This window comes from Oncorhynchus keta, chromosome 15, assembly GCF_023373465.1.
Source record: "Oncorhynchus keta strain PuntledgeMale-10-30-2019 chromosome 15, Oket_V2, whole genome shotgun sequence".
Classification (NCBI taxonomy): domain Eukaryota; kingdom Metazoa; phylum Chordata; class Actinopteri; order Salmoniformes; family Salmonidae; genus Oncorhynchus; species Oncorhynchus keta.
Genome location: NC_068435.1, coordinates 44,333,896 through 44,359,428, shown reverse-complemented (window position 1 = coordinate 44,359,428; position 25,533 = coordinate 44,333,896). Strand labels below are relative to the sequence as shown.

At 42.4% G+C, this 25,533-nt stretch overlaps 1 protein-coding gene across 5 annotated transcripts in view; it reads right to left on the bottom strand.

The window, feature by feature from the left end:
• The window catches only part of LOC118395034 (serine/threonine-protein kinase tousled-like 1-B), a 47,339-nt gene that overhangs the window by 14,221 nt on the left and 7,585 nt on the right, over positions 1-25,533 (bottom strand). The window contains exons 2-6 of one of the 5 annotated variants that reach the window (XM_035788809.2): positions 21,637-21,726; positions 835-956; positions 616-684; positions 263-301; positions 80-155 (exon numbers count right to left, since the gene is read on the bottom strand). In XM_035788809.2, coding sequence (XP_035644702.1) covers positions 80-155; positions 263-301; positions 616-684; positions 835-951 — 301 coding nt within the window. In that variant the 5' untranslated portion in view covers positions 952-956; positions 21,637-21,726. Of the gene's footprint in view, positions 1-79; positions 156-262; positions 302-615; positions 685-834; positions 957-2,129; positions 2,554-21,636; positions 21,727-25,533 lie in introns of those variants that run through there. The other 4 variants (XM_035788805.2, XM_035788804.2, XM_035788808.2 and 1 more) reach the window with 4 other exon arrangements.

The window sequence follows — 25,533 nt, the reverse complement described above, 5'->3', positions numbered from 1 at the left end:
AATCAAAAATCCTTTCAAAACCTGACCAGATCCTTCCTCTCCAGTTCACGAGTGTTATTATGTTGGGTATGCGTCATACCTTGGCTGCTCTCAGAATGGGTGTCAGCTTTCCTTTTCCTTCCTCGGGACGACTCAGAGGGCTTCTTCTCAGGGGTCTGAGAATAAACAAACACTAAATCACTTTTCTGACACTTGCGTGTCCAATAAGAAAGAGTGCGTTTGTGGGTGGGGGGAGGGACAGAACAGTAGGAAGAGTACGTACAGAGTATGCAGGAGAACTCCCTCTCTTCATATCAGAGTTCTAGGGAGAGAAAGATACCACAGAAAGAGAGTCAGGAGGGGGTGAGAAAGGGAGGAAAGCGAGAGATTGAGGCGGGTCATGCAAGTACAAACAAAGACAATCTAATTCTCCTGATTAATGGTCCATTGTTCCAAAAATAAAAATGGATACATAGATAAAATGCCTGCCCTCTGTCTCCACACAAACAAAATGGTGTATTTTCTTAAACCAGAGAATTAGCCACCTATGTCCGTAATATGGTGTGACATCTAATCATTGAAACTAAGACAGCGGCCTCCCTCACTGCCAGCGCCTCTGCATAGCGTGCATCTCACCTCTGACTCCTTGTCACTGGAGGAGCCCAAACTGCCATAGCTGTTGTTGGAGCACTCGTTGGCCAGACCCTAGATATACAGAGAAATCAAGCAGTTATAGTGTGCTGTGTTCTTTTTGTGTGTGCCTTTCAAAAACATTTTAAGTGTGTCTGGTATGAGTAAAACCATGCATGTGTGTTATAGTATTGATGATTGAGAGTTTCGCGTTGTGTGTTTCACCTTGGCCCCCCCGCTGGTGCTGCCGGTGCTCCCTACTGTGTTGCCGCTGACACCGCCCATGAACCTGGCCTCCAGAAGCTCCTGCCTGCGAGGGTCCAGGCTGTGCAGCTCCTCCATGGGGCCTACACAACAACATAAGATAAAGCTATATAAGGATACAGCAAACTGCATCAGATACATCACACTACCGCCCACTTCTGATAAGAGCACATTGGATAAGTGCAAACTGTGTGAGTGCAGTGCATTTCACCACTCCCACATCAACATCACAGTTACTTAGACACAGACTATCTGCATGCTCTATAATATGTATTTAGTGAACACCTTATGGACAGCACCAAGCTTTCGCATGCAAGTGTCAGGTGTCAAAACTGAATGTTAGGCTGTAAGACCACTACTGGACAAGCAAGAGTTTCTGATTCAACAGCTGAGCTGCGGGTGTGAACTTTGTCCCCATCAATCACCAAAACATGGAATGTCTGACACACAACCCCAGCCTTATGAGGTTCAAGTAAAGAGAAACCAGACAGCAGTAATAAAACATTGACGAGCAGTGTAAATAAGGCCACGGGAATACCACATCCAGGCCTGATCTTGATCCCGGTCCAAAAAGCATAATTAGCTACATGGTTATTTCCATCCCAATTGGAATAGTTAGCAACACTAAGAAATGTGACACGCTAAGTAGCCTTTGTGTGACAAACTTCCGTTCTCAGGATGAGAGTCACGGGCTTTAGTTCTGATGCCGACAGTCTGTTCCTGTTCAGATGTTGAAGTGATCAGAATATAAACTTTGACAACGGAAAACGTTGTTCCTAGTTGATTATTAGAAGCCGTTTGAATGCATCATAACTCACTGGATTCGTTTAGACTTGTAGTAGCCCTGCTGTTTGACAGAAGGCCAAAGGCATTCAACTACCCACAGCTGTTTAGCTACAAGTGATGACTAGTCTCTGCAACATTGCTAACCTAGCTACTATAAGTAGTTACATAAATGACAACTCCTTGGTCATCTAACGTTATGTATGGTCTAGCCTGTTCCTACTTATTGTCCACTCAACCGGTCTGCTCCAGTCTGAATATTCCATTGCTAATGCTCTCCATTGCTCTACTGTAACTGAGCGCTGACACCTATCGAAGCTAGCTAGTAGCTAACGCTGGCTAGCTACTGTACTGACTAACTGTTCGGCCATCAATTGACATCCATAAATCCGTCGAATTGGGGCGATATAAGTGGAAAGAGTGCGCATTTCCCATCGAACAGACTTCGACGAATGCCATTGTTGATGAATTACCTTCCTTCTTGGCGGTCGCCGTTATGTGTTGTTGAGAAATCGTTGGGGACGAGGATAGCTGCTGCGACCAAGATGGCGTCGCCTCCAAACTTCCACCACCACTTCCACTGTTACTTTGGACACTCATTAAGCCACTTTACAAGCCAAGAGATCAAGCAGACACACGGGCGTCCGTGTAAATCCGAAAACCCAAACTTTCATACACCAGCAGCCACCTGCTACATAGCCACAGCAGTCAATCTAATTTTGCACATTTTGTAAACATTTTTCAGCAGGGTAGTAAACATGCTAGGATAAAATGTAACCTTTGCATCGATCGCGCGGCTGTCAGCATCAGTTCCCGAACAGGGCTTCAACAGTCACTAGTACCCACGAGTATTCTGCCAGCAGCACAGACAATGACGGCACTTTCGTATGGTAATGAGGAAGCCTTCAAAATAAAACCCCGCATTTCACAACATTGTGGGACTATGGATAAATCATTCAAAATATATGATTTTAATCAATGGGCGTTTCTATTGTGATAACAAGAAAATACGAGTCATCTATGACTTTTTTTAAAAATATGGTTTAAAAACGTGTTTATACCAATAATGAAAAAATACAATGTTGACACTGGTATGTTGAGAATATTGAGCTGCAGAGAGAACTTTTCTACCTGGTGGAAAATACTCAGTAGGGTCTGCTGGCTTTTGATACCGACCCCTCCATAGCCCCCAATGAAATACACGGTAATAGACTGTACGTGGGATACATATTGGCTTGTAGAAATAGCTTTTCCCACCCGTCTCAGCTAATGTGGGGTGGGAAATGCTCAGTAGGGTCTCTAACCAAATGTCATTTTGGAGGGGCACTGTGTTAAATACATATGCATTTAGTGCTGCACGTTATATTAATTCCAAAACAATACATAAATGTACTGTTGTGTTGAATATCAGTTGTAAAGACAAAATACTGTAACACTTTTTTTACCTTGTTTTACTAGCACATGTTCTGGGATTTATCCAATGGCATTGAGAAGTAAACCACCTATATCAATAAGTGTATCGACAACGTTATCCCCAAAGTGACTGTACGGACATATCCCAACCAGAAGCCATGGAATACAGGTAACATCCGCACCGAGCTAAAGGCTAGAGCTGCCCCTTTCAAGGAGTGGGACACTAATCCGGACACTTAAGAAATCCCGCTATGCCCTTACAAGAACCATCAAACAGGCAAAGCGTCAATACAGGACTAAGATCGAATCCTACTACACTGGCTCTGACGCTCGTCGGATGTGGCAGGGCATATAAACTATTCAAATCAAATGTTATTGGTCACATTCACATGGTTAGCAGCTGTTAATGCGAGTGCAGCGAAAAGCTTGTGCTTCTAGTTCCGACAGTGCAGTAATATCTCACAAGTAATCTAACAAATTCACAAAAACTACTTTATTGACACAAATGTAAGTGGATGAATAAGAATATGTAGATATAAATATATGGATGAGCGATGGCCGTGCGGCATAGTCAAGATGCAGTAGATGGTATAGAATACAGTATATACACATATGAGATGAGTAATGTAGGATATGTAGACATTAAAGTGGAGTAATTTAAAGTGACTAGTGATACCTTTATTAAATCCATTCATTAATTTATTAAAGTGGCAAGAGATTTGAGTCTGTTTGCAGCAGCCACTCTGTTTATGATTGCTGTTTAACAGTCTGATGCCCTTGAGATAGAAGCTGTTTTTCAGTCTCGGTCCCAGCTTTGATGCACCTGTACTGACCTCGCCTTTTGGATGATAACGGGGTGAACAGGCAGTGGCTCAGGTGGTTGTTGTCCTTGATGATCTTTTTGCATCTGTAAAAGTGTGTGAGTGTTGTAGGTGACAAGCAAAATTTCTTCAGCCTCCTAAGGTTGAAGAGGCGCTGTTGTGCCTTCACCACGCTGTCTGTGTGGGTGGACCATTTCAGTTTGTCCATGATGTGTACGCAGAGGAACTTAACTTTTCAACTTTTCACCTTCTCCACTACTCTCCCATCGATGTGGATGGGGGATGCTCCCTCTGTTTCCTGAAGTCCACGATCATCTCCTTTGTTTTGTTGACGTTGAGTGAGAAGTTATTTTCCTGACACCACACTCCGAGGGCCCTCACCTCCTCCCTGTAGGCCGTCTCATAGTTGTTGGTAATCAAGCCTACCACTGTAGTGTCTGCAAACTTGATGATTGAGTTGGAGGCGAGCATAGCCACACAGTCATGGGTGAACAGGAAGTACAGGAGAGGGTTGAGAATGCACCCTTGTGGGGCCCCAGTGTTGATGGGATTGGGCAGTGTGCAGTGTAATGACGATTGCGTTATCTGTGGACCTATTGGGGCGGTAAGCAAATTGGAGTGGGTCTAGGGTATCAGGTGGGGTGGAGGTGATATGATCCTTGACTAGTCTCTCAAAGCACTTCATGATGACAGAAGTGAGTGCTACGGGGCGGACTACAAAGCGAAACCCAGCCGCGAGCTGCCCAGTGACGTTAAAAGGCATTTTGCTCATCTGGTAAGTTATGCTCGCTTCGAGGTGAGCAACACTGAATCATACATGAGAGCACCAGCTGTTCCACACGACTGTGATCATGCTCTCCAAAGCCGATGTGAGCAAGACCTTTAAACAGGGCAACATTCACAAGGCCGCAGGGCCAGATGGATTAACAGGATGTGTACTCAACTGGCAAGTGTCTTCACTGACATTTCAACCTCTCCCTGCAAGAGTCTGTAATACCTACATGTTTCAAGCAGACCACCATAGTTCCTGTGCGCAAGAAACCGAAGGTAACCTGCCTAAATGACTACCGTCAGTATCCATGAAGTGCTTTGAAAGGCTGGTCATAGCTCACATCAACACCATTATCCCAGAAACCCTAGACCCACTCCAATTTGCATACCTCCCAAACAGATCCACAGATAATACAATCTATTGCACTCCACACTGCCCTTTCCCACCTGGACAAAAGGAACACTTGTGAGAATGCTGTTCATTGACTATAGCTCAGCGTTCAACAGCATAGTACCCTCAAAGCTCATCCCCAAGCTAAGGATCCTGGGACTAAACACCTCCCTCTGCAACTGGATCCTGGACTTCCTGACAGGCCACCCCCAGGTGGTGAGAGTAGGTAGCAACACATCTGCCACGCTGATCCTCAACACGGGAGCTCCCCAGAGGTGCGTGCTCCGTCGCCTGCTGTACTCCCTGTTCACCCACGACTGCATGGCCAGGCATGACTCTAACAGAGTCATTAAGTTTGCTGATGACACAACAGTGATCACCGACAACGACGAGACAGCCTATAGGGAGGAGGTCAGAGACCTGGCCAGGTGGCGTCAGAATAACAACCTGTCCCTCAACGTAACCAAGATTAAGGAGATGATTGTGACTACAGGAAAAGGAACACGTCCCCATTTTCATCAACGGGGCTGTAGTGCAGCAGTTTGAGAGCTTCAAATTCCTTGGTGTCCACATCAAACTAGATTGGTCCAAACACACCAATAACACCAATACAGTCGTGAAGAGGGCACGACAAAGCCTATTCCCCCTCAGGAAACTAAAAAGATTTGGCATGGGTCCTGAGATCCTCAAATGTTCTACAGCTGCAACATCGAGAGAATCCTGACTGGTTGCATCACTGCCCGGTATGGCAATTGCTCGGCCTCTGACCGCAAGGCACTTCAGAGGGTAGTGCGTATGGCCCAGTAAATCACTGGGGCAAAGCTGCCTGCCATCGAGGACGTCTGTACCAGGCGGTGTCAGAGGAAGGCCCTAAAAATTGTCAAAGACCCCAGCCACCCCAGTCATAGACTGTTCTCTCTACTACCGCATGGCAAGCGGTACCGGAGTGCCAAGTGTAGGACAAAGAGGCTTCTCAGCAGTTTTTACCCCCAAGTCATAAGTCCCCTGAACAGGTAATCAAATGGCTACCCAGACTATTTGCATTGTGTGTGTCACCCCCAACCCCACTTTTACGCTGCTGCTACTCTGTTTATCTTATATGCATAGTCACTTTAACAATACCTACATGTACATACTACCTCAATAAGCCTGTCTAACAGGTGTCTGTATATAGCCTTGCTACTCTTTTTTCAAATGTCTTTTTACCGTTTTATTTCTTTACTCACGCACACTTTTTCGCACCATTGGTTAGAGCCTGTAAGTTAGCATTTGACTAAGGTGTCTGTATACAGCCTTTTGTATATACCTTGTATTCGGCGCACGTGACAAAAACTGATTTGGTTTGGTGTAGTCAGACGTGAATGTGACTCACGTTAGTGATTAGTGGTAACTATCTAATGTTAAATGTCCATGCCCTGGTGGACTAGTTAGCATGTCACCAACAGTGGGGTCTGGGGAAAAGGTTGAATACACGAATGAGCTAACTAAACGTTAGATAAATATCCCTGCCCTCGTGGGCTAACATTAGATAGCATGTCACCACGTGGAAAAGTTTGACTACACGAACGGTGAGCTAATATTAACTAGCTAGCTCATAAAGGACTTGTGGGCTCAATGTTTACCCATACAAAACACAAGCGGTTTTGTTCCACAAATGCATCTGATGTACATGACTAAACAAATGACCTGTGAAGTCAGTTATACATGTCAGCGGGGTTGGAAATTAAGCTAACCAGAGGCTAGTACTTTTTTAGATAGAGCTAGTAGACAATGTGCCAAACTAGCCTGACAGCAGTGAAATTGCCTTTACAAACATTGCACGCCAAAGATTTAGAACTTGAATGTTACCCAGGCTAGTAGAAATTGTGATCTGCTGGCAAGTGCCCAAAATCCATATGTTCCATCCCTGCATGTCAGTCCCTTTCAGATGATCCCCCATATCAATGTTGGTCTTTGTCAGTGACCTCACAGCTGAGTCTTTCCTTTAGAGAATTAGAATCAGAAGTAGAGTCATATAACTCATTACAATACTTCACCTCTTCATGCAAATAGTACCCTAGACTGTCCTGGTAATTTCTGGCTTTGTCCCCTTTCCCCATGTTTAAGACCTAAGGTGTGACATGCGGAACATCAGGCTCACCCTACAAGAAGCCGTGCATGTCCAACACCACCCTCAGCAAGGAGAACTGCTGGAAGTAATATACCTCTCTCTCTCATAACTTAAACAGCACATATATAAATGCTCACTGTGCCCATGATAAAATTGCAATGTAAATTGTGTTGTACTACTGAATTAAACTGTGGGGAGATGCACTCAGACCAGCCTTTTTGATTGAACTTACGTTTACTTAAGTTGGCTGCTTTGACCAAAACTTGAACGTAACAACCTATTGTTTGTGTATGATATTTATTCATTGTTCACTTGTTTTTCAACCATGTCAGGTCCAGGTAGGGATGACTGGGGCCTTTAGCAAGTAAGAAAGGTGTAGAGAAATCATTTGAACATCACAGATATAAAAGTTACCACTGTGCCCATGATAAAGTTAACTACTTTTATTTAGTTGGCTGCTTTTGAGCAAAACTTGTACGACCTGCAGTATGTGGAATATTTTTGGACCTTTGACTCCCCTGAAAACAGGCACTGACAGAATGAGCAATAGGAGTCTGTCAGAGGTCATCACACTGGATGGTGCCAGTAAAAGGATGGTCTTCAAAGAGTTGGTAAAACCCTCCCTGAAATAGAAATCGTATTAGAAATTACCACCAGGGACACCTGAAGTCAATATTAAATGAATCATTCTTTATTATCGTCAAGCTGGAGAGGTTCCAACAAACTTAATGCACGTCAGTTGGGAGCTCCTCCGGGACAGTCCCGTTAGTTCTCTTATATACTGCTTACACAGACAAGTCATATTTGCATGATTTACATTATTCATTACTGCACTTGGTTGGGCACGGGTGGCTTCCTCCACTCGCATTTCACATCCTTGCGGCCGATATTATGAAACTACAAAATAGGCTACAGGAAGGATGTTAAGAGCCACGTGCCTTTCAATGCATGACTTTGAACACCTTCAAATACATTTGTTGTCGGAAACGTGCTATATAAATTAAGTTTGATTTGATGACATAACAGCTGTAGAATATTTAATCTGTACTTTCAAATTAAGTACAAGTGCAGTTTTTCCATGAACGGCTAATAATAACTTGATATATAAATCATATAGTGGGAAGGATCCTATAAATCAAGACTGTGTGAATGCATGTACCACTCCGAATAAATACATACTGTGCCTTTGAAGATTTGTCTCTGGTCATGAAACTACAATGCAGGCTGGATGTCTAAAAGTCCATTCTGAATGTCAATAGATTTTTACATTAATTCTCATCAATGACAACATTCTAGAACGGAGTTATCACTCATCTAAGTCTGGTATCTGGGGTAATCTGGTTAATGCTCTTTCCTTGTAGAATGTTGATGTCACAAGATGGATAAGTGGGTGGCGGGGCTGGTGTGATCAGATGCACCTACAGCGAGTAATCAGACAGGTAGCTGGGGATTGGCTGTTAATTTTTAAAAGCCTGGTGTTTGGGCCTGGGCATTGAGGGGAGAATGTCTCTCCGTGGGTGTTCATGTCTGGTCTATTTTGAGTGAATGCGCGGGACCAGAAGTCTTACTGGTGAATTTGAGTGAGGAAGTGGGTGGCTGTGCTAACAAGGAATTGGGACTGTGGAGTTGAGTGGTGATCTGAAAGCAGAGGACCGAGAGAGGCATTGGTACAACACACATCCAGGAGCTTTAGCACCGCCAAGTAAGGGACGTGATTCTTCCTGTGTTCCCCTTACATTACTCTCTCGCTCTCTGGGCTGTTTTGCCACGCCACTGAAAGCCACTATTGTTGGCAGGTTTTCCTGCTGTCTGTATTCCTCTCGTTTAACACCGGAGACAGAGCCATCGGTGACGTCGCCAAGCAGAGTCCCAGACTGGGCTCGTTCCAGGAGAGGGAACTGCGGATCTGGATATCGCCACAGAGACAATTATTTTATTTATTTCTCGTCGGGCCCTAGACATCGAGAACCTAACCCCAACCTTTAGTAAGAATATTTAAAGATAAAATACACAATGCAGAGAACTAAAGATCAATGGAACTAGTTTCAGTTCAAAATCTATTTAGAATCTGGGTAGAGGTTCCAGTCTGGGACTCCTAGCTACATGTGGCAAATTCTCATTCGTCCAAATTGTCTATACATTGAGCCCAATTTTACAGCAAGGAATTTTAATTGGTCAACCATATATTTTTCCCCTCCCTAATTTGCTTTGGGGTCTGTGCTATTGAAGAATAACATCAACTGCTAACACATTGCTGGGTGAGTCTAGACCTATATAATTTAAAATAACTAAATCAGGTTAATTTAAGGGCATGCAATGAGTTACGTGTCTGGGACATATAGGGGTCCTCTGTTAAAGCCCTCAGTTAAAATAAGCCATAATTGATTACGGGTGTGAAACAGAAGTTGCTAGTTGAGTAGCAATTTTTACTTGTGAAGGTTATGTAAGCCTTGTACAAGCTTTAGGGGTAACCAGGCCCTGCAGAAACAATTTGTGATCTATAGATAGGAGGAGAGTCCTAAAGGGGTTAAAAATAGTGTGTATGGTTAAATAAGTATATAAATATTATACAACTTTTTAAGTTAATGTAATGGCATTTTCAAGTGAGGAAAACACTTGAAATGGACGGGACAGGTGCTCCAATGTGAACATGAGGAATTAAATTCACCATCTAGTGATATGAAGAACCATTTCAAAGTAGAGGAGCGTAGGCAGGAGAAAGAAATATTCTGTCATTGTTGACAAGGACAGAAGATGGAATCTGTCTGATATACAAAAAGCTTGGAGAAAAATACAGAGAATGTCTGACTCACTGACAGACCCAATGGTCTTTAACCTTATTTAGCCAAAGTGAGAAAACAAAAAATTACTTCAAGATAATCATAGGACATTGCAGAAAGATAGTTGAGGGCTCCTTGGTGAACAGATAAAAACATAAAAGGCAAAATTGAACAATTGCAGGATGCAAGGGTGGATAAGGCAGACTTGGCCCCCACCTGTGGGCTCTCTGTTCCCTCAATCTACCCTCATGCCGAGTTGCACAAGGCAGCTCGGGTTTCAAACATATGGTCAGCACTTCCTGGCTTTGAGTCAGATTCTGAGAGCGGTGACGAACGATGTCTTAGGCTGACCATTTAAAAGGAAGTAAAGTAAACCCCCAGTGAAAGTGATTACACAAATCAGAATCTCCAAAACAGTTGGATGAATGGTCAAAGACTACGAAGCATCCATGAGATGTGTGTAAGAGGACGTGGGACCATTTCAAGCGATAACAAAAACCTCTATAATTCTACATCCTTATGATGGGTTACATTTTTTAGCATTTCTTTTGAACAACCGTGAACATGGTGTACTTGACGAAAACACGGAAGATGAAAATGCACTCAACTCCTCCAAAAATGGGGCGCTCACACGTCGGTTGACGCAATCCATACACAATGATTTGCGTAAAACTTTTGTTTCCACTACTGATTGGGAGAGCCAAAACTACGGTGACGTCGACAGGCTGTCACGACTGGACAGAGACATCAACAAAGTAAGCCGGCTGTCAGAGTTGTGCAGGTTCCGAGTGAAACCAACATTACTCGTTCAGCAGAAGAGAAACCTGGAGTGTGTCTTTATTGAGGGATTTCTGGATGCTGGCAACGAGAATGTCGGGTAAAAACGCATGTCCTAATGAGAAGTGGCCAGAAGAAGCAGGGGACATATAAGGGAAAAAGTCAACAGGCCCAACGACACAATGCCGATGCAGAAATTTAAGAAGCACTCTCTGGCTCAGCAGCAGAGTTTGCTGGATGTGGATGCCGTGGAGATGAACTAAAAGACTCCCTCGTTACGGCCCATCTCGACTGGTGTATATATGAAATCCGATGGAATATGTGTGAACATGAGTTAACAACTTTGCAGTAGATTTTTTTTAGTAGATGCAGGTGCTAAAGTCACTGTATTTCCCATATCTTATGCAAAACATATGTCCTCAGTACACAGGCAAGAAGATGAGCAACAGGAGTGTGGGCGGATATGAAACAGACCAAACACAATATCCCATCAGCAAGAAAGCTATGGCCGCTACTAAAGTAGTGATTAGAGATCTATGTGAAATGGGTATTGTTGAAAAGACACTGCCTCTAACAGTCAAGTATGGCCTGTGAGGAAATCAAATTGTGACTGGCAGGTGACAGTGGACTACAGGAATACACATGAAGCCATCTCCAAGCTCACTCCACTGGTGGCTAACTGGTAGCAGAATCAGAATTAGTTAGGTAACATTGATAAGATGTTTTATTTACATAATAATGTTGACGTGAGATATGTCATTAGGATGTTCTCTTTTGGATAATACTGTTGGCAGTTTGCAGTTATCCCTTCTCTGTTAGGGCTTAGTCACTAGGGGCCCAGAGGTCAGGCTTGTCTTCATATGTCAATGTATCTGTTAAACCATGTGATGCTATGAAGAATATCAGAAGGGGAGGACAGAATGGAGGCATGTCTTCTTATGGGAATGTGTCTAACTATTGTATGTCCCCTCTGTGGTTGCCCTTATCTTGACCTAGTATAAGACCTAAGAGGCTCACTGTCTTTTCTGATCTTGTCCAGGAGGGGGTGTATTTGAGATGGGAGTATCTAGAATTGACAATTGATATATGCCATTGGAAGAGGTAATGTTTTCGTACTGTTGTACCAAGAACGAGATAAGAACTTCATTTAGGAGACCAAACTGAACGATAATCTATAGCTAATGCTATCTGGCTATGGGGTACTCTTTCAAGTAAAAGGCACTTTGTGAAGTTCCTATTATCTGTGGTTTGTCATGTCGACTAGGGGGTGGATCTTTGCTATAAAAGATATATGTTGCCATTTTGTAAACACTCAGAGAATTCATTTATAGACACTGAATTGATCTGAGAGTCAAAAGGGGCTATGGTGAAGCTCATATCATTAAATATGGACTTTATAATAAAACTCTGACTTCTGTGTGGTTTGCTCTCTCAATGTTTAGTAATACAGGAAATTACCACGACACTAACTCCTCAACCATTTTTTTCCTCATCACCTGCTCACTCTGTGTTCTGTCATTAATATGTCTCATGGGTTCTGGTAGGTAATCTTACACCCGGAGGCAACATGGCAAATTTACCAGATTTGTTTCATATTAATAGTTAACAATTCTATGCTTAACAACAGTAAGACTTTTATATTCTACCAATGTTGTGCTTCTGAGAAAGCAGCTGGTCTAGGCGTGTAGTCAAGTACATGGGATAGAAATAAACTTGAGGAACAGAGTAGACCTGTATTGTTTCCAATCATCTTTGCTTCCGAGTAACTTGGTCACACGGCATAAGACAAAGAGCCTCTGAGTTACCGCAGTTCTTCAGTCCATCCTTTTACTATCTTCCACGGGCACAGCTGTGTGGAGATATGAAGAGAATAGAGACTAGCTTGGTAGAGATAGGAGTAACAGAACTGATGTGATCACTTGTTTGTGCGGTATGACCTCACACACCCAATACATATAGCCACAAGAAGAAAACAAAGTAGCGTATGATGCCCTGATCTGCCGGGAGGGGTGGACCAACCATGACTAAGCAGTTTTGGGATTTCTATATAACCCCCTTGCTTTTTTTGTATTGTTGGGCTCTTAATGATCATCTACGGGTGGTCGTTGACTAGCTCCATTGCAATAATTAATCGATATTAAAGTATGATTGTTTGAAGAAATTGAAAGTCTCCTCTCCCTTACTTGATTAGAATTTCCACTACATTCTAACCTGGGTTACACTGTGCACAGGGGTTACACCAATGTGACTCGAGGAAACTCACACTCCACTGAGGAGAAGCTGATACCTGCCTAAGGCTCAAGGAGAGGGGCGTTGGCGGGTGAATTACGGGATCCCGAACACAGACAGATAAAGAGAGAGACTGATATTTCTTGGAAACAATTTTTTTGATTGCTGACCTAAGGGGGTACTGGCAAAAGGGACTAGGACATGGGGTTCTGAAAAAGTGTCACGACTTCCGCTGAAGTCTGTGCCTCTCCTTGTTCGGGCGGCGCTCGGCCAGCCACATGCCAATCCACCTTTTTCCTTTGGTTTTGTCTTTGTTTTCACACCTGTTTTCCGTTTCACAATTATTTCTTCCTGTATTTAAACCCTCCGTTTCCCCCATGGTGTTGTGCGGGATTATTACATGTTCAGGTTTATTTTGATGGCTGTTTTTTTGACAGGTGCTGTGTTCACCCGTGCGTTCTTTACAGTCTTCTTTTGGTCAAGTGTAATTGTTACCTTGTTTAGTAAAGTACGTTGCTCACTCATTCTGCTCTCCTGCGCCTGACTTCAAGCACCAGCTACACTCTCCTCCTGACAAAAAGAGACGCCTATGACTAGTGAGAATAGGACTGGTTAAAAGTCTAGGGTGTGGGGTTCAGAAAAAGGGACGCCTACGACTAGTGAAATCAGTGAAAATAGTAAGTAAATAAAATAGGTAATGCCCTGGGTTAGTATAGTAAGATGTAAATGTATGAGTTATGGTTTAACTAACTGTGAGTTGGAAATATTCCTGTGTTTTGGGAACAGAACTGTGTGAATGAGAAAATTAGAAATTTGGATAATAAGTTTCTATATTTAACAGTTATCCTGTTAAATCCTGGGATAGGGGGCAGCATTTTCACATTTGGATGGAAAGCATGCCCAGAGTAAACTGCCTGCTACTCAGGCCCAGTTGCTAATATATGTATATTATTAGATCTGGATAGAAAACACTGACGTTTCTAAAACAGGTTTAATGATGCCTGTGAGTAACAGAACTCATGGCTGGTGGAAACCTGAGAAATCCTACCAGGAAGTGGGAAATCTGAGGTTTGTAGTTTTTCAACTCATTGCCTATCGAATATACAGTGTCTATTGGGTCAAATTGCACTTCCTAGGGCTTCCACTAGATGTCAAGTCTTTAGAACGTTTGATGCTTCTACTGTGAAGGAGGGGGGAAAGGGAGTTGAATGAGTCAGAGGTCTGCCAGAGTGCCATGAGCTGGTCACGCGCGTTCACGTGAGCGTTAGCTTGGGTTCCATTGCATTTCTGAAGACAAAGAAATTCTCCAGTTGGAACATTATTGAAGATTTATGATAAAAACATCCTAAAGATTGATTCTATACATCATTTCACATGTTTCTACGAACTGTAATGACTTTTCTGAACTTTTGCCTGGACCTGCCCACGCGTCGTGATTTTGAACTGAACGCGCTAACAAAGGGAGATATTTGGACATGAATGATGGACTTTATCGAACAAATCAAACATTTATCGTAGAACTGGGATTCCTGGGAGTGCATTCTGATGAAGCTCATCAAAAGTGAATATTTAACGCAATTTCTGACTTCTGTATGGCTTGATTTGTTGTCTGAGCACCGTACTCAGATTGCATGGTTTGCTTTTTCCGTAAAAAAATGTTTTAATCTGACACAGCTGTTGCATTAAGGAGAAGGATGTGGCCCTCTGCAAAATCACCGGATGTTTTGGAAGCAAAACATTACTGAACGTAACGCGCCAATGTAAACTGAGATTTTTGGATATAAATATGCACTTTATCGAACAAAACATACATGTATTGTGTAACATGAAGTCCTATGAGTGTCATCTGATGAAGATCAAAGGTTAGGGATTAATTCTCTTTGGCTGGAAAATGGATGTGTTTGTGACTAGGCTCTGACCTAACATGATCATATATTGTGCTTTCGCTGTAAAGCCTTTTTGAAAATCAGACACGATGGGTAGATTAACAAGAAGTTTCTTAATTTGGTGTATTGCACTTGTGAATGTATGAAAGTCACATATTTAAAAAAAATATTTGAATTTCACGCGCTGCCTTTTCAGCGGAATGTTCGAGGGGTTCCGCTAATCACTGCCCATCATAGTAATATCACAAGGTATTATTGAGCGGAGATGCATTGCCTACGGTCTTATGTAGTATACGGGCCACTCAAGGGAATTTTTATCAATGATGACTAATTATTTATACATTTCAATCAGGACTGACTAATCAGAATACTATTGTTACTGTATATGTACTAATCAGAATACTATGTTACTGTATATGTATGAATTTCTTGATCCCAGTACTGAATATAATGTGTGAATGTGGCCAAGAGTTAGAACAATGACTGTGTTCCTTGGTACAAATGAAATCAGACTGGCTAGAATGCTTATCTACACGAGAAAACCTTGACTTGTAAATTATATTAAATTGGTAGGGAGACGGATGTGGGAAGGCTTGAGATACAGCCTTTGTACTGGAACGGAGATGGTAGGGTTGGGGTTGGAACTAAGGATGTCATTTTCAGTTTATAACCTGTGGAAAACTATCGTATTCACTATTCTCGTGAATAAACTGCGGTTTGACCTTAAGACTGGGCTCTGTCTATAGAATAAGGGTCTTACAAAAACCTTATGAATTGACAGAGTGTTTCATTTTAAAATTGGGTATTAATACAGAGCAATTTAATTCCTTTAACACAAACCCACAGGGTTGAGTCCATTTGAGGTAGTCACAGGTCGACCCATGTCACTACCAGGCACATTAAATTTGAGAAAGGCAGACGTACACATTATAAAAGTCACACAATGCTTAACTATTGCATACAACTTTCTAATCCAGTAGGGGAAGCAGACATAAGAGGCGGGGGCAATAACTCCCGATGGGGGACATGACATAGTGCCAGGACAGTGGGCGCTGGTAAAAAAAAAAAAAAAATGTAACAGACACATTAGGGACAAAATGGGAAGGTCCTTATCAAGTTGCCTTTTACAAGGTCAGCATTGAAAGTCACATCACGATTGATACATGTCGCTCATTGCAACGTTTTCCTGAAAAATCGGGACATTCTTACTTAGGGAGATAAGTGAAATATACATTTCTTGGAACCAGGACATTTGCTTTTTTCCCTCCCTCCGTTACAGGTTATGAGAATCTACCATCTGAAGATGTAGCAATATCCCCTGACTCAAGGCCTGTACCTGAAACGATACAAGATCACCAGTGAAGTGTTCTTCAGAGACGTCATTAACAAACAGTGGAACGGAAGAATTACTCACTACCCGCAGGCTGTCAGAACACTCTCAGGACTCTGAATGATTACCTAGCCAATTGGATGATTGAATATTATTGTCTTGTAGACAAGTTGTTTAATGTAAATGATTTTATGCTTACTGCGGTTTTGTACTGTCTAGTTTCATGTTTTCGAGAATACATTTGAAGCATATTTATTTTTAAAATGATCGAGGGGGAAGTGTAAGAATATTTAAAGATAAATACACAACGCAGATAACTAAAGACGAATGGAACTAGTTGTTTTTCAGTTCAGAATCTGGGTAGGGGTTCCATCCAGTCCAGGACTCATAGCAACATGTGGCAAGTTCTCATTGGTCCAAATTGTCTATACATTGAGTATGAAACAAGATACTTGGTATTTGGCCTAATTTTACTGCAAGGAATTCTAATTGGTCAACCACAGGCTAGGTTTTTGGAATAAACCACATCCTGTCTCTTTGTTCAGTGGAGAAACAACAGGGAAGAATTCAAATCTACCATCCACTTTGCAACAACTGATTTATTCTCTTTGAATACAGTGGGGCAAAGTATTTAGTCAGCCACCAATTGTGCAAGTTCTCCCACAAAAAGATGAGCGGCCTGTAATCATCATAGGTACACTTCAACTATGACACAAAATGAGGGGGGAAATCCAGAAAAATCACATTGTAGGATTTAATGAATTTGCAAATTGTGGTAGAAAAATAAGTATTTGGTCACCTACAAACAAGCAAGATTTCTGTCTCTCACAGACCTGTAACTTCTTTAAGAGGCTCCTCTGTCCCCCCACTCATTACCTGTATTAAATGGCACCCGTTTGAACTTGTTATCAGTATAAAGACACCTGTCCACAACCTCAAACAGTCACACTCCAAACTCCACTATGGCCAAGACCAAAGAGCTGTCAAAGGACACCAGAAACAAAATTGTTGACCTGCACCAGGCTGGGAAGACTGAATCTGCAATAGGTAAGCAGCTTCGTTTGAAGAAATCTGTGAGAGCAATTATTAGGAAATGGAAGACATACAAGACCACTGATAATCTCCTTCGATCTGGGGCTCCACGCAAGATCTCACCCCGTGGGGTCAAAATGATCACAAGAACGGTGAGCAAAAATCCCAGAACCACACGGGGGGACCTAGTGAATGACCTGCAGAGAGCTGGGACCAAAGTAACAAAGCCTACCATCAGTAACACACTACGCCGCCAGGGACTCAAATCCTGCAGTGCCAGACGTGTCCCCCTGCTTAAGCCAGTACATGTACAGGCCCGTCTGAAGTTTGCTAGAGAGCATTTGGATGATCCAGAAGAAGATTGTTACATCTGACCATATGGGAGAATGTCAAAATATAGCTTTTTGGTAAAAACTCAACTCGTCGTGTTTGGAGGACAAAGAATGCTGAGTTGCATCCAAAGAACACCATACCTACTGTGAAGCATGGGGGTGGAAACATCATGCTTTGGGGCCATTTTACTGAAAAGGGACCAGGACGACTGATCCGTGTAAAGGAAAGAATGGGGCCATGTATCGTGAGATTGAGTGAACCTCCTGCCATCAGCAAGGGCATTGAAGATGAAACGTGGCTGGGTCTTTCAGCATGACAATGAGCCCGAACACACCGCCCAGGCAACGAAGGAGTGGCTTCGTAAGAAGCATTTCAAGGTCCTGGAGTGGCCTAGCCAGTCTCCAGATCTCAACCCCATATAAAATCTTTGAAGGGAGTTGACGGTCCGTGTTGCCCAGCAACAGCCCCAAAACGTCACTGCTCTAGAGGAGATCTGCATGGAGGAATGGGCCAAAATACCAGCAATAGTGTGTGAACCTTGTGAAGACTTACAGAAAACATTTGACCTCTGTCATTGCCAACAAAGGGTATATAACAAAGTATTGAGATAACTTTTGTTATTGACCAAATACTCATTTTTCCACCATAATTTGCAAATAAATTCATTTTAAAAAATCCTACAGTCATTTTCTGGATTTCTCATTTTGTCTGTCATAGTTGAAGTGTACCTATGATGAAAATTACAGGCCTCTCATCTTTAAGTGGGAGAAATTGCACAATTGGTGGCTGACTAAATACTTTTTTGCCCCACTGTAAATATATTTTTCTTTGGAGTCTGTTATTGAAGAACATCAACTACCAACACTTTCTATATGTTGTCTGTCATTCCCCCTCCCTATTTCATCACATAGCAGTAGAGTGTTACAGGAGTAGAGCAGGGCCAAGGGTGGGTCCCATATGATGTGAAGCACCAGAGCATGATTGTAGTGCCTTTTGTTAGAATAATTCTCTTGTTGCAGTGCCATAACAGAATAATTCAGTGTGCAGTGTCACTTTTGCATGCCCAATATATTTACCTGAGGGAGTTAGGAGAGGGTAACCTGAGGGGAGGCTCTATTGTGTTGACAGTCTGGGAAATCATGCAGTCTGCTGTGGGATGTGGGGAAACGCGTCCGATCCGATGTTAAAATAAAACTTACCGTGAGCATACTTCCATGTCCTGGTCTTCTGTGTTGGCGTTGTGTGCTGGTGTTAAAGTGAAAATGTGGAGGTCCCATGCAACCTCACTTGCGCTGGGCACAATGGAAATGTCACAGAACACCGCAGTTCGCGAGCAGAGTAGAAAAAGGTGTGATATTAATCAAGTTCTTTCATTTTGTGTTATCGAATTCATACAAATATTTACTGCCATTGTAGTAAGGTTGGCAACATGAGAGGTCTTCAGACTCAACTTTAATTATTTTCCTTGAAAGAACTAGTGGGTTTTGAGTGCTTCTCGTTTATTTGGAAAGCTGGTCAACCTGTTCTTCAGTCTGATAGAAATATTCTGAGAGCAGGTTAGTGTTTCCTTCCTCTGTACAAAAAAAACTGTATAACATATTACCAAAGTCAATAGTGAATGTGAATATTTGTTGCCGTTAATATATTTCAAGCCTATTTCAGCAAGTTAACCAAGTGTTTGCTGTCTTAGCTAGCCATGTTAATGACGAGCTAATTAGAAGCGTCAGTCAGTGCACTGTAATGTCACGCTAACTATTGCTAACTATTGCTTCTTTAATGAAATATTAAGTGAATGTTATTTTCGTACTACCGTCATGACTCTTGTGGTCGAGGAGCCAAGGCCTCAGTTTTATGACACCTCACGCCAATCTTAAATCTTATGCATCAGAGAACCCTCTCCTGCTCTCTAGTATCAAGATTGGAATGTCTGTTGAAGAGACATTTTGCCACCCAAAAACTAACATCAAGAGTGAACTTGAGCAATATTTCGAAGACAGGAACGTTAAAAACTATCAGTGGGGATCTAAGGAATAATCACATCATCCTACTTGTCATTTTGGGACGTTTGTAAAAACTGTATGAACCAAATACTGTAACTTAGGAAGGAAACCCCCTTTGGGTGTTATGTTTACAACCAATATGATGTTAATACAACATGAAGAATGATACCTATTTTTGTAAAGATAAGAATGTGATTTTTGTTTTCTAACGAGATCATAGTTCTCATGTCTGTTGCACATTAACTAAGCCACTCCCCAAATGAGGTCAGAAGAACATGTCAGTGAGATAGTAATGGCCTTTTCAACCAGAGTGCTTAAAAGGACTGCTAAGAATTAACATGCAGACCAGTAGACGTGAAGGATGAGCGAAACGTTACAAACGGTTGAAACTCCCAGACCACAAAGCGTGCAGCTGTGGCTACACGTTGAAATGGTTGGAAACTCTGAAACTCAAAACGAGGTGGAGAAATTCACTAGACCAGAACATTTGACAGTCTGCAGCTGTGTGTGTGTAACGGGATCTAGAACTTTGACTATCTACTCAAGAAAAGAGGCAAGAAGTTCACCTCAGACAATCATGAGTGCATTTAAGTAGCTGCTCTGAAAACATTCCACTCCAAGACCAAGACAACTACGGACATAGTGACCTCTGGTGGACAACCAGAGCCTTACACACATCAAGCCCTTCCCATAGGATTGATTGGTTGCAACAGAGAGATGATGGACAAAGACATCTACACATAAATACATTACATTTCTTACCCAGATGGGCGGTGGTTAATGTGCAAGGTATTTGATTAATATGAGAATAGTTATACAATGTATCCACGATAAATGTCTCTTTCTCTAGCTCTTTCCCCACCCCCTCTCCATTTTAAGTGTGTATGTGTACTCTGTTATTATTTATTTAATAAATAAATAATTAAATACTTTTGTGTAGTACTGAATAATCAGAAAGGGCTGGGGTTCTTGCAGATCGAGGAAGGTTACAACTGGTCAGAAGTAATGATTAAGTGACTTATCAATATATAACTTATAAATATCTTCTAGAGTTTATTTCAGGAGCTGGTAACTCATTAAACTTCCGCGGTGCCCCAAATTACAAATGAGTTACATGATTAATTGAATCTGGTAACAATTGAACATAGTAGGTAATGATTCTATAAAACAGCCATCACATTAATGAAAGTTACCTTAAAAGGTTTATATAAAAAGGGTTGAACTTGTGCTCTTTATGGATTGGAGGGCACATATCTTTAAGATAGGCGCAGCAGTAATGATCTCTCATGTCCTACCTAATCAGTGAACGTGTGGCTGTGACTATCCCGTCATCACTGTTTGACATCTTTTACTGCGGGTATGTCTTACTGCATTTTTGTTTTTATCTAAACACAACGCATTTACACTATACGATCACTTTGTGCATTAAGTCTGAGAGAGATATTCTGAGAGCAGTGAACATCCTGTCAATGCCTGTCATCACCGTTTGATATCTTTTACTGCAGGATGAAGACCAATTCAACCTGAAGTGTGCCTTTCTGCTGGGTGGCTATATGAAGTAGGTTACACTGGAGAACATTGATCCTGTGTTGGATGGAGTAAAAAGGGCTTCACACTAAACTGTATTGAACACATTGTATTGCTAAGACGCTCAAACGTAACTTAATAGCGACACAGGATGAACTGTATCCCTCATGCTCGCCCTGACCGGTAAGTTGTCCCTATAGCTGCACTTCTCCACATGGCCAGACTTAGTGGTCTTCTCCCCTTTAAAAATGCTCTTATGCTCATCCTTGAAAAATGACACAAGGTCTGAAATAGACACCAAAGTCGAGATACTGTACAAACAATTATCTAGGCTAAATAATACAAAATTATTTTTTGATCTACTGCTCTGCTGGTGACGGAAGGAGTTCAACACTATTCTATTATTTTTCAATACAGCACATAGATTCATCTCGGATTGGGCACAAGTCTCTGATTGCGCTGTTGAACGGCATCTGACGGTGTCGGCCTCGAGGGGATGTGCAGGAGCTTCCTGCAGGACTTTGCAGTCTTGGAGGTCAAATTCAGAGTAAATTGAGGCAAATATATTGATAAAACTCACCTTGTCTGAGAGAGAATTACATGGTTTTATACTGTGGGGCTCTATGGTGGCATCCAGCTCCACCAGGCTCCAAGGAATCAGATGAGAAACCTGCAGAGATTAACAAAAGAAAATGTTACCTGCATTTAGGATTCATGTCTGTAAATGGCATCAATAGAGCGGTTTTAAAATGAGTCACGAAATTATAATCAATAATAAGGAGAGTCAAGGTCAATCACCAATCAGGATATTACTATATTCAAAATGTATTAATAAGCAGGTCACGCCACACACACAAGTGAATAGAGTGAGTGCTCTGCAATAATGATGCTGGTCGACCCAACACTCTTGGGTGTTGGGCTGAGAGCTCTGACAAAGAATAGAAAGATATTTTATAGTAAAGATACACCCTCTTAGTCTACATGACAAACAGCAGATGTGGAATGGGTCAAAAGGTTAGGATTTGTATGAAAGAAATTAATCATTCACAGCATCTGCTGTAAAGACTGTTCTCATGCATGGAAACAAGGGTTTGGCCCCCCAAGACGAGGTTCTCCTCATCAGTTACTCATAAAAGATCTTGTCCCTGGTACCTTACAGACACTAATTCAGTCTATGAACTGCATGTTGTCAGACCAGACATCTCACATGCACCACTAATCATAGAATGTGGCTGGTTTTACACATGTAGACAACCACATGAGGAATTAAACTTGAAGCATAAAAAACTTCCTTGCACTATTTTATCATTGTACATGACCATCAGTTGGTACATTTAGTTTTCAACCTTAACATAAATTATCCTTCATATATAAAAATATCTAAATACATTTATCAGTACGAAACAAAATCATGTTGATACTGAGACTACTATACAATAGGTCAACATGGTGGAAATGATCATTTCCATTCCTAAAGCATCATCTGTAGAAACTAAAATTGTCATCTTGGACAAATCCAGGTAGACTAACGGTTTAAGTAAAATGTCTTCCGTTTAGTGCCTAATGAACATGACCCAGTACAAGCATTATGATCCCACTATTTATAAGGAAACGCCTATGTCCCATTAGCATAAGACTGCTATAGTTCCTGAGTATTATCATTAAATGTAATTTGGTCATGGACATACACTACCGTTCAAAAGTTGAGTCACTTAGAAATTCTTGTTTTTGAAAGAAAATCAATTTTTGTCCATTAAATAAGATCAAATTGATCGGAAATACAATGTAAACATTGTTAATGTTGTAAATTACTATTGTAGCTGGAAATGGCAGATTTATGGAATATCTACATAGGCCCATTATCAGCAACCATCACTCTTGTGTTCCAATGGCACATTGTGTTAGCTATTCCAAGTTGATCATTGTAAAAGGCTAATTGATCATTAGAAAACCCTTTTGCAATTATCTTAGCACAGCTGAAAATGGTTGTCCTGGTTAAAGAAGCAATAAAGCTGGCCGCCTTTAGACTAGTTGAGTAAATCAAATCAAATGTTAGTCACATACACATGATTAGCAGATGTTAATGCGAGTAGCGAATTGCTTGTGCTTCTAGTTCCGACAATGCAGTAATAACCAACAAGTAATCTAGCTAACAATTCCAAAACTACTACCTTATAGACACAAGTGTAAGGGGATAAAGAATATGTACATAAAGATATGAATGAGTGATGGGTACAGAGCAGCATAGGCAAGATAGATAGACAGTAGATGGTATAGAGTACAGTATATACATATGAGATGAGTATGTAAACAAAGTGGCATAGTTAAAGTGGCTAGGGATACATGTATTACATAAAGATGCAGTAGATGATAGAGTACATATACAATATGAGATTAATAATGTAGGGTATGTAAACATATTAGGTAGCATTGTTTAAAGTGGCTAGTGATATATTTTACATCATTTCCCATTATTAAAGTGGCTGGAGTTGAGTCAGTGTTGGCAGCAGCCACTCATTGTTAGTCTGATGGCCTTGAGATTGAAAAACAGCTTCCGTCTCTCGGTCCCAGCTTTGATGCACCTGTACTGACCTCGCCTTCTGGATGATAGCGGGGTGAACAGGCAGTGGCTCGGGTGGTTGTCGTCCTTGATGATCTTTATGGCCTTCCTGTAACGTCGGGTGGTGTAGGTGTCCTGGTGGGCAGGTAGTTTGCCCCCGGTGATGCGTTGTGCAGACCTCACTACCCTCTGGAGAGTCTTACGGTTGTGGGCGGTGCAGTTGCCGTACCAGGCGGTGATGCAGCCCGCCAGGATGCTCTCGATTGTGCATCTGTAGAAGTTTGTGAGTGCTTTTGGTGACAAACCGAATTTATTCAGCCTCCTGAGGTTGAAGAGGCGCCGCTGCGCCTTCTTCACGATACTGTCTGTGTGAGTGGACCAATTCAGTTTGTCTGTGGTGTACGCCGAGGAACTTAACTTACTACCCTCTCCACTACTGTTACATCGATGTGGATAGGGGGGGGATGTTCCCTCTGCTGTTTCCTGAAGTCCACAATCTCCTTAGTTTTGTTGACGTTGAGTATGAGGTTATTTTCCTGACACCACACTCCGAGGGCCCTCACCTCCTCCCTGTAGGCAGTGTCGTTGTTGGTAATCAAGCCTACCACTGTTGTGTCGTCCGCAAACTTGATGATTGAGTTGGAGGCATGCGTGGCCACGCAGTCGTGGGTGAACAGGGAGTACAGGAGAGGGCTCAGAACACACCCTTGTGGGGCCCCAGTGTTGAGGATCAGCAGGATGGAGATGTTGCCTACCCTCACCACCTGCGGGCGGCCCGTCAGGAAGTCCAGTACTCAGTTGCACAGGGCGGGGTCAAGACCCAGGGTCTCAAGCTTGATGATGAGCTTGGAGGGCACTATGGTGTTAAATGCCAAGCTGTAGTCGATGAACAGCATTCTCATAGGTATTCCTCTTGTCCAGATGGGTTAGGGCAGTGTGGTTGAGATTGCATCGTCTGTGGACCTATTTGGGCGGTAAGCAAATTGGAGTGGGTCTAGGGTGTCAGGTAGGGTGGAGGTGATATGGTCCTTGACTTGTCTCGCAAGGCACTTCATGATGACGGAAGTGAGTGCTACGGGGCGGTAGTCGTTTAGCTCAGTTACCTTAGCTTTCTTGGGAATAGGAACAATGGTGGCCCTCTTGAAGCATGTGGGAACAACAGACTGGGATAGGGATTGAATGTCCGTAAACACCAGCCAGCTGGTCTGCAAATGCTCTGAAGGCGCGGCTGGGGATGCCGTCTGGGCCTGCAGCCTTGCGAGGGTTGACACGTTTAAATGTTTTCCTCACGTCGGCTGCAGTGAAGGAGAGTCCGCATGTTTTGGTTGCGGGCCGTGTCAATGGCACTATTGTCCTCAAAGCGGGCAAAAAAGTTAGTCTGCCTGGGAGCAAGGCATCCTGGTCCGTGACGGGGCTGGTTTTCTTTTTGTAATCCGTGATTGACTGTAGACCCTGCCACATACCTCGTGTCTGAGCCTGTTGAATTGAGATTCTACTTTGTCTGGAGCGTCAGCGTTTGTGGGTTCGATTACAGGCTCAAAATGACCACAAACAAAGAACTTTCTTCGTTCTGAGAGAAGGCTATTCTAAGCGAGAAACTGCCAAGAAACTGAAGATCTAGTACAATGATGTGTACTACTCCCTTTACAGAAGAGCCAAACTGGCTCTAGCCAGAATAGAAAGAGTGAGAGGCCCCGGGGCATAACTGAGCAAGAGGCCAAGTACATCAGTGTCTAGTTTGAGAAACAGACACCTCACAAGTCCTCAACTGGCAGCTTTATTAAATAGCACCTGTCTCAATGTCAACAGTGAAGAGTCAACTCCGGGATGTGGCCTTCTAGGCAGAGTTGCAAATAAAAAGCCATCTCAGACTGGCCAATAAAAAGAAAAGATTGTCAAAAGAACAGACACTGTACA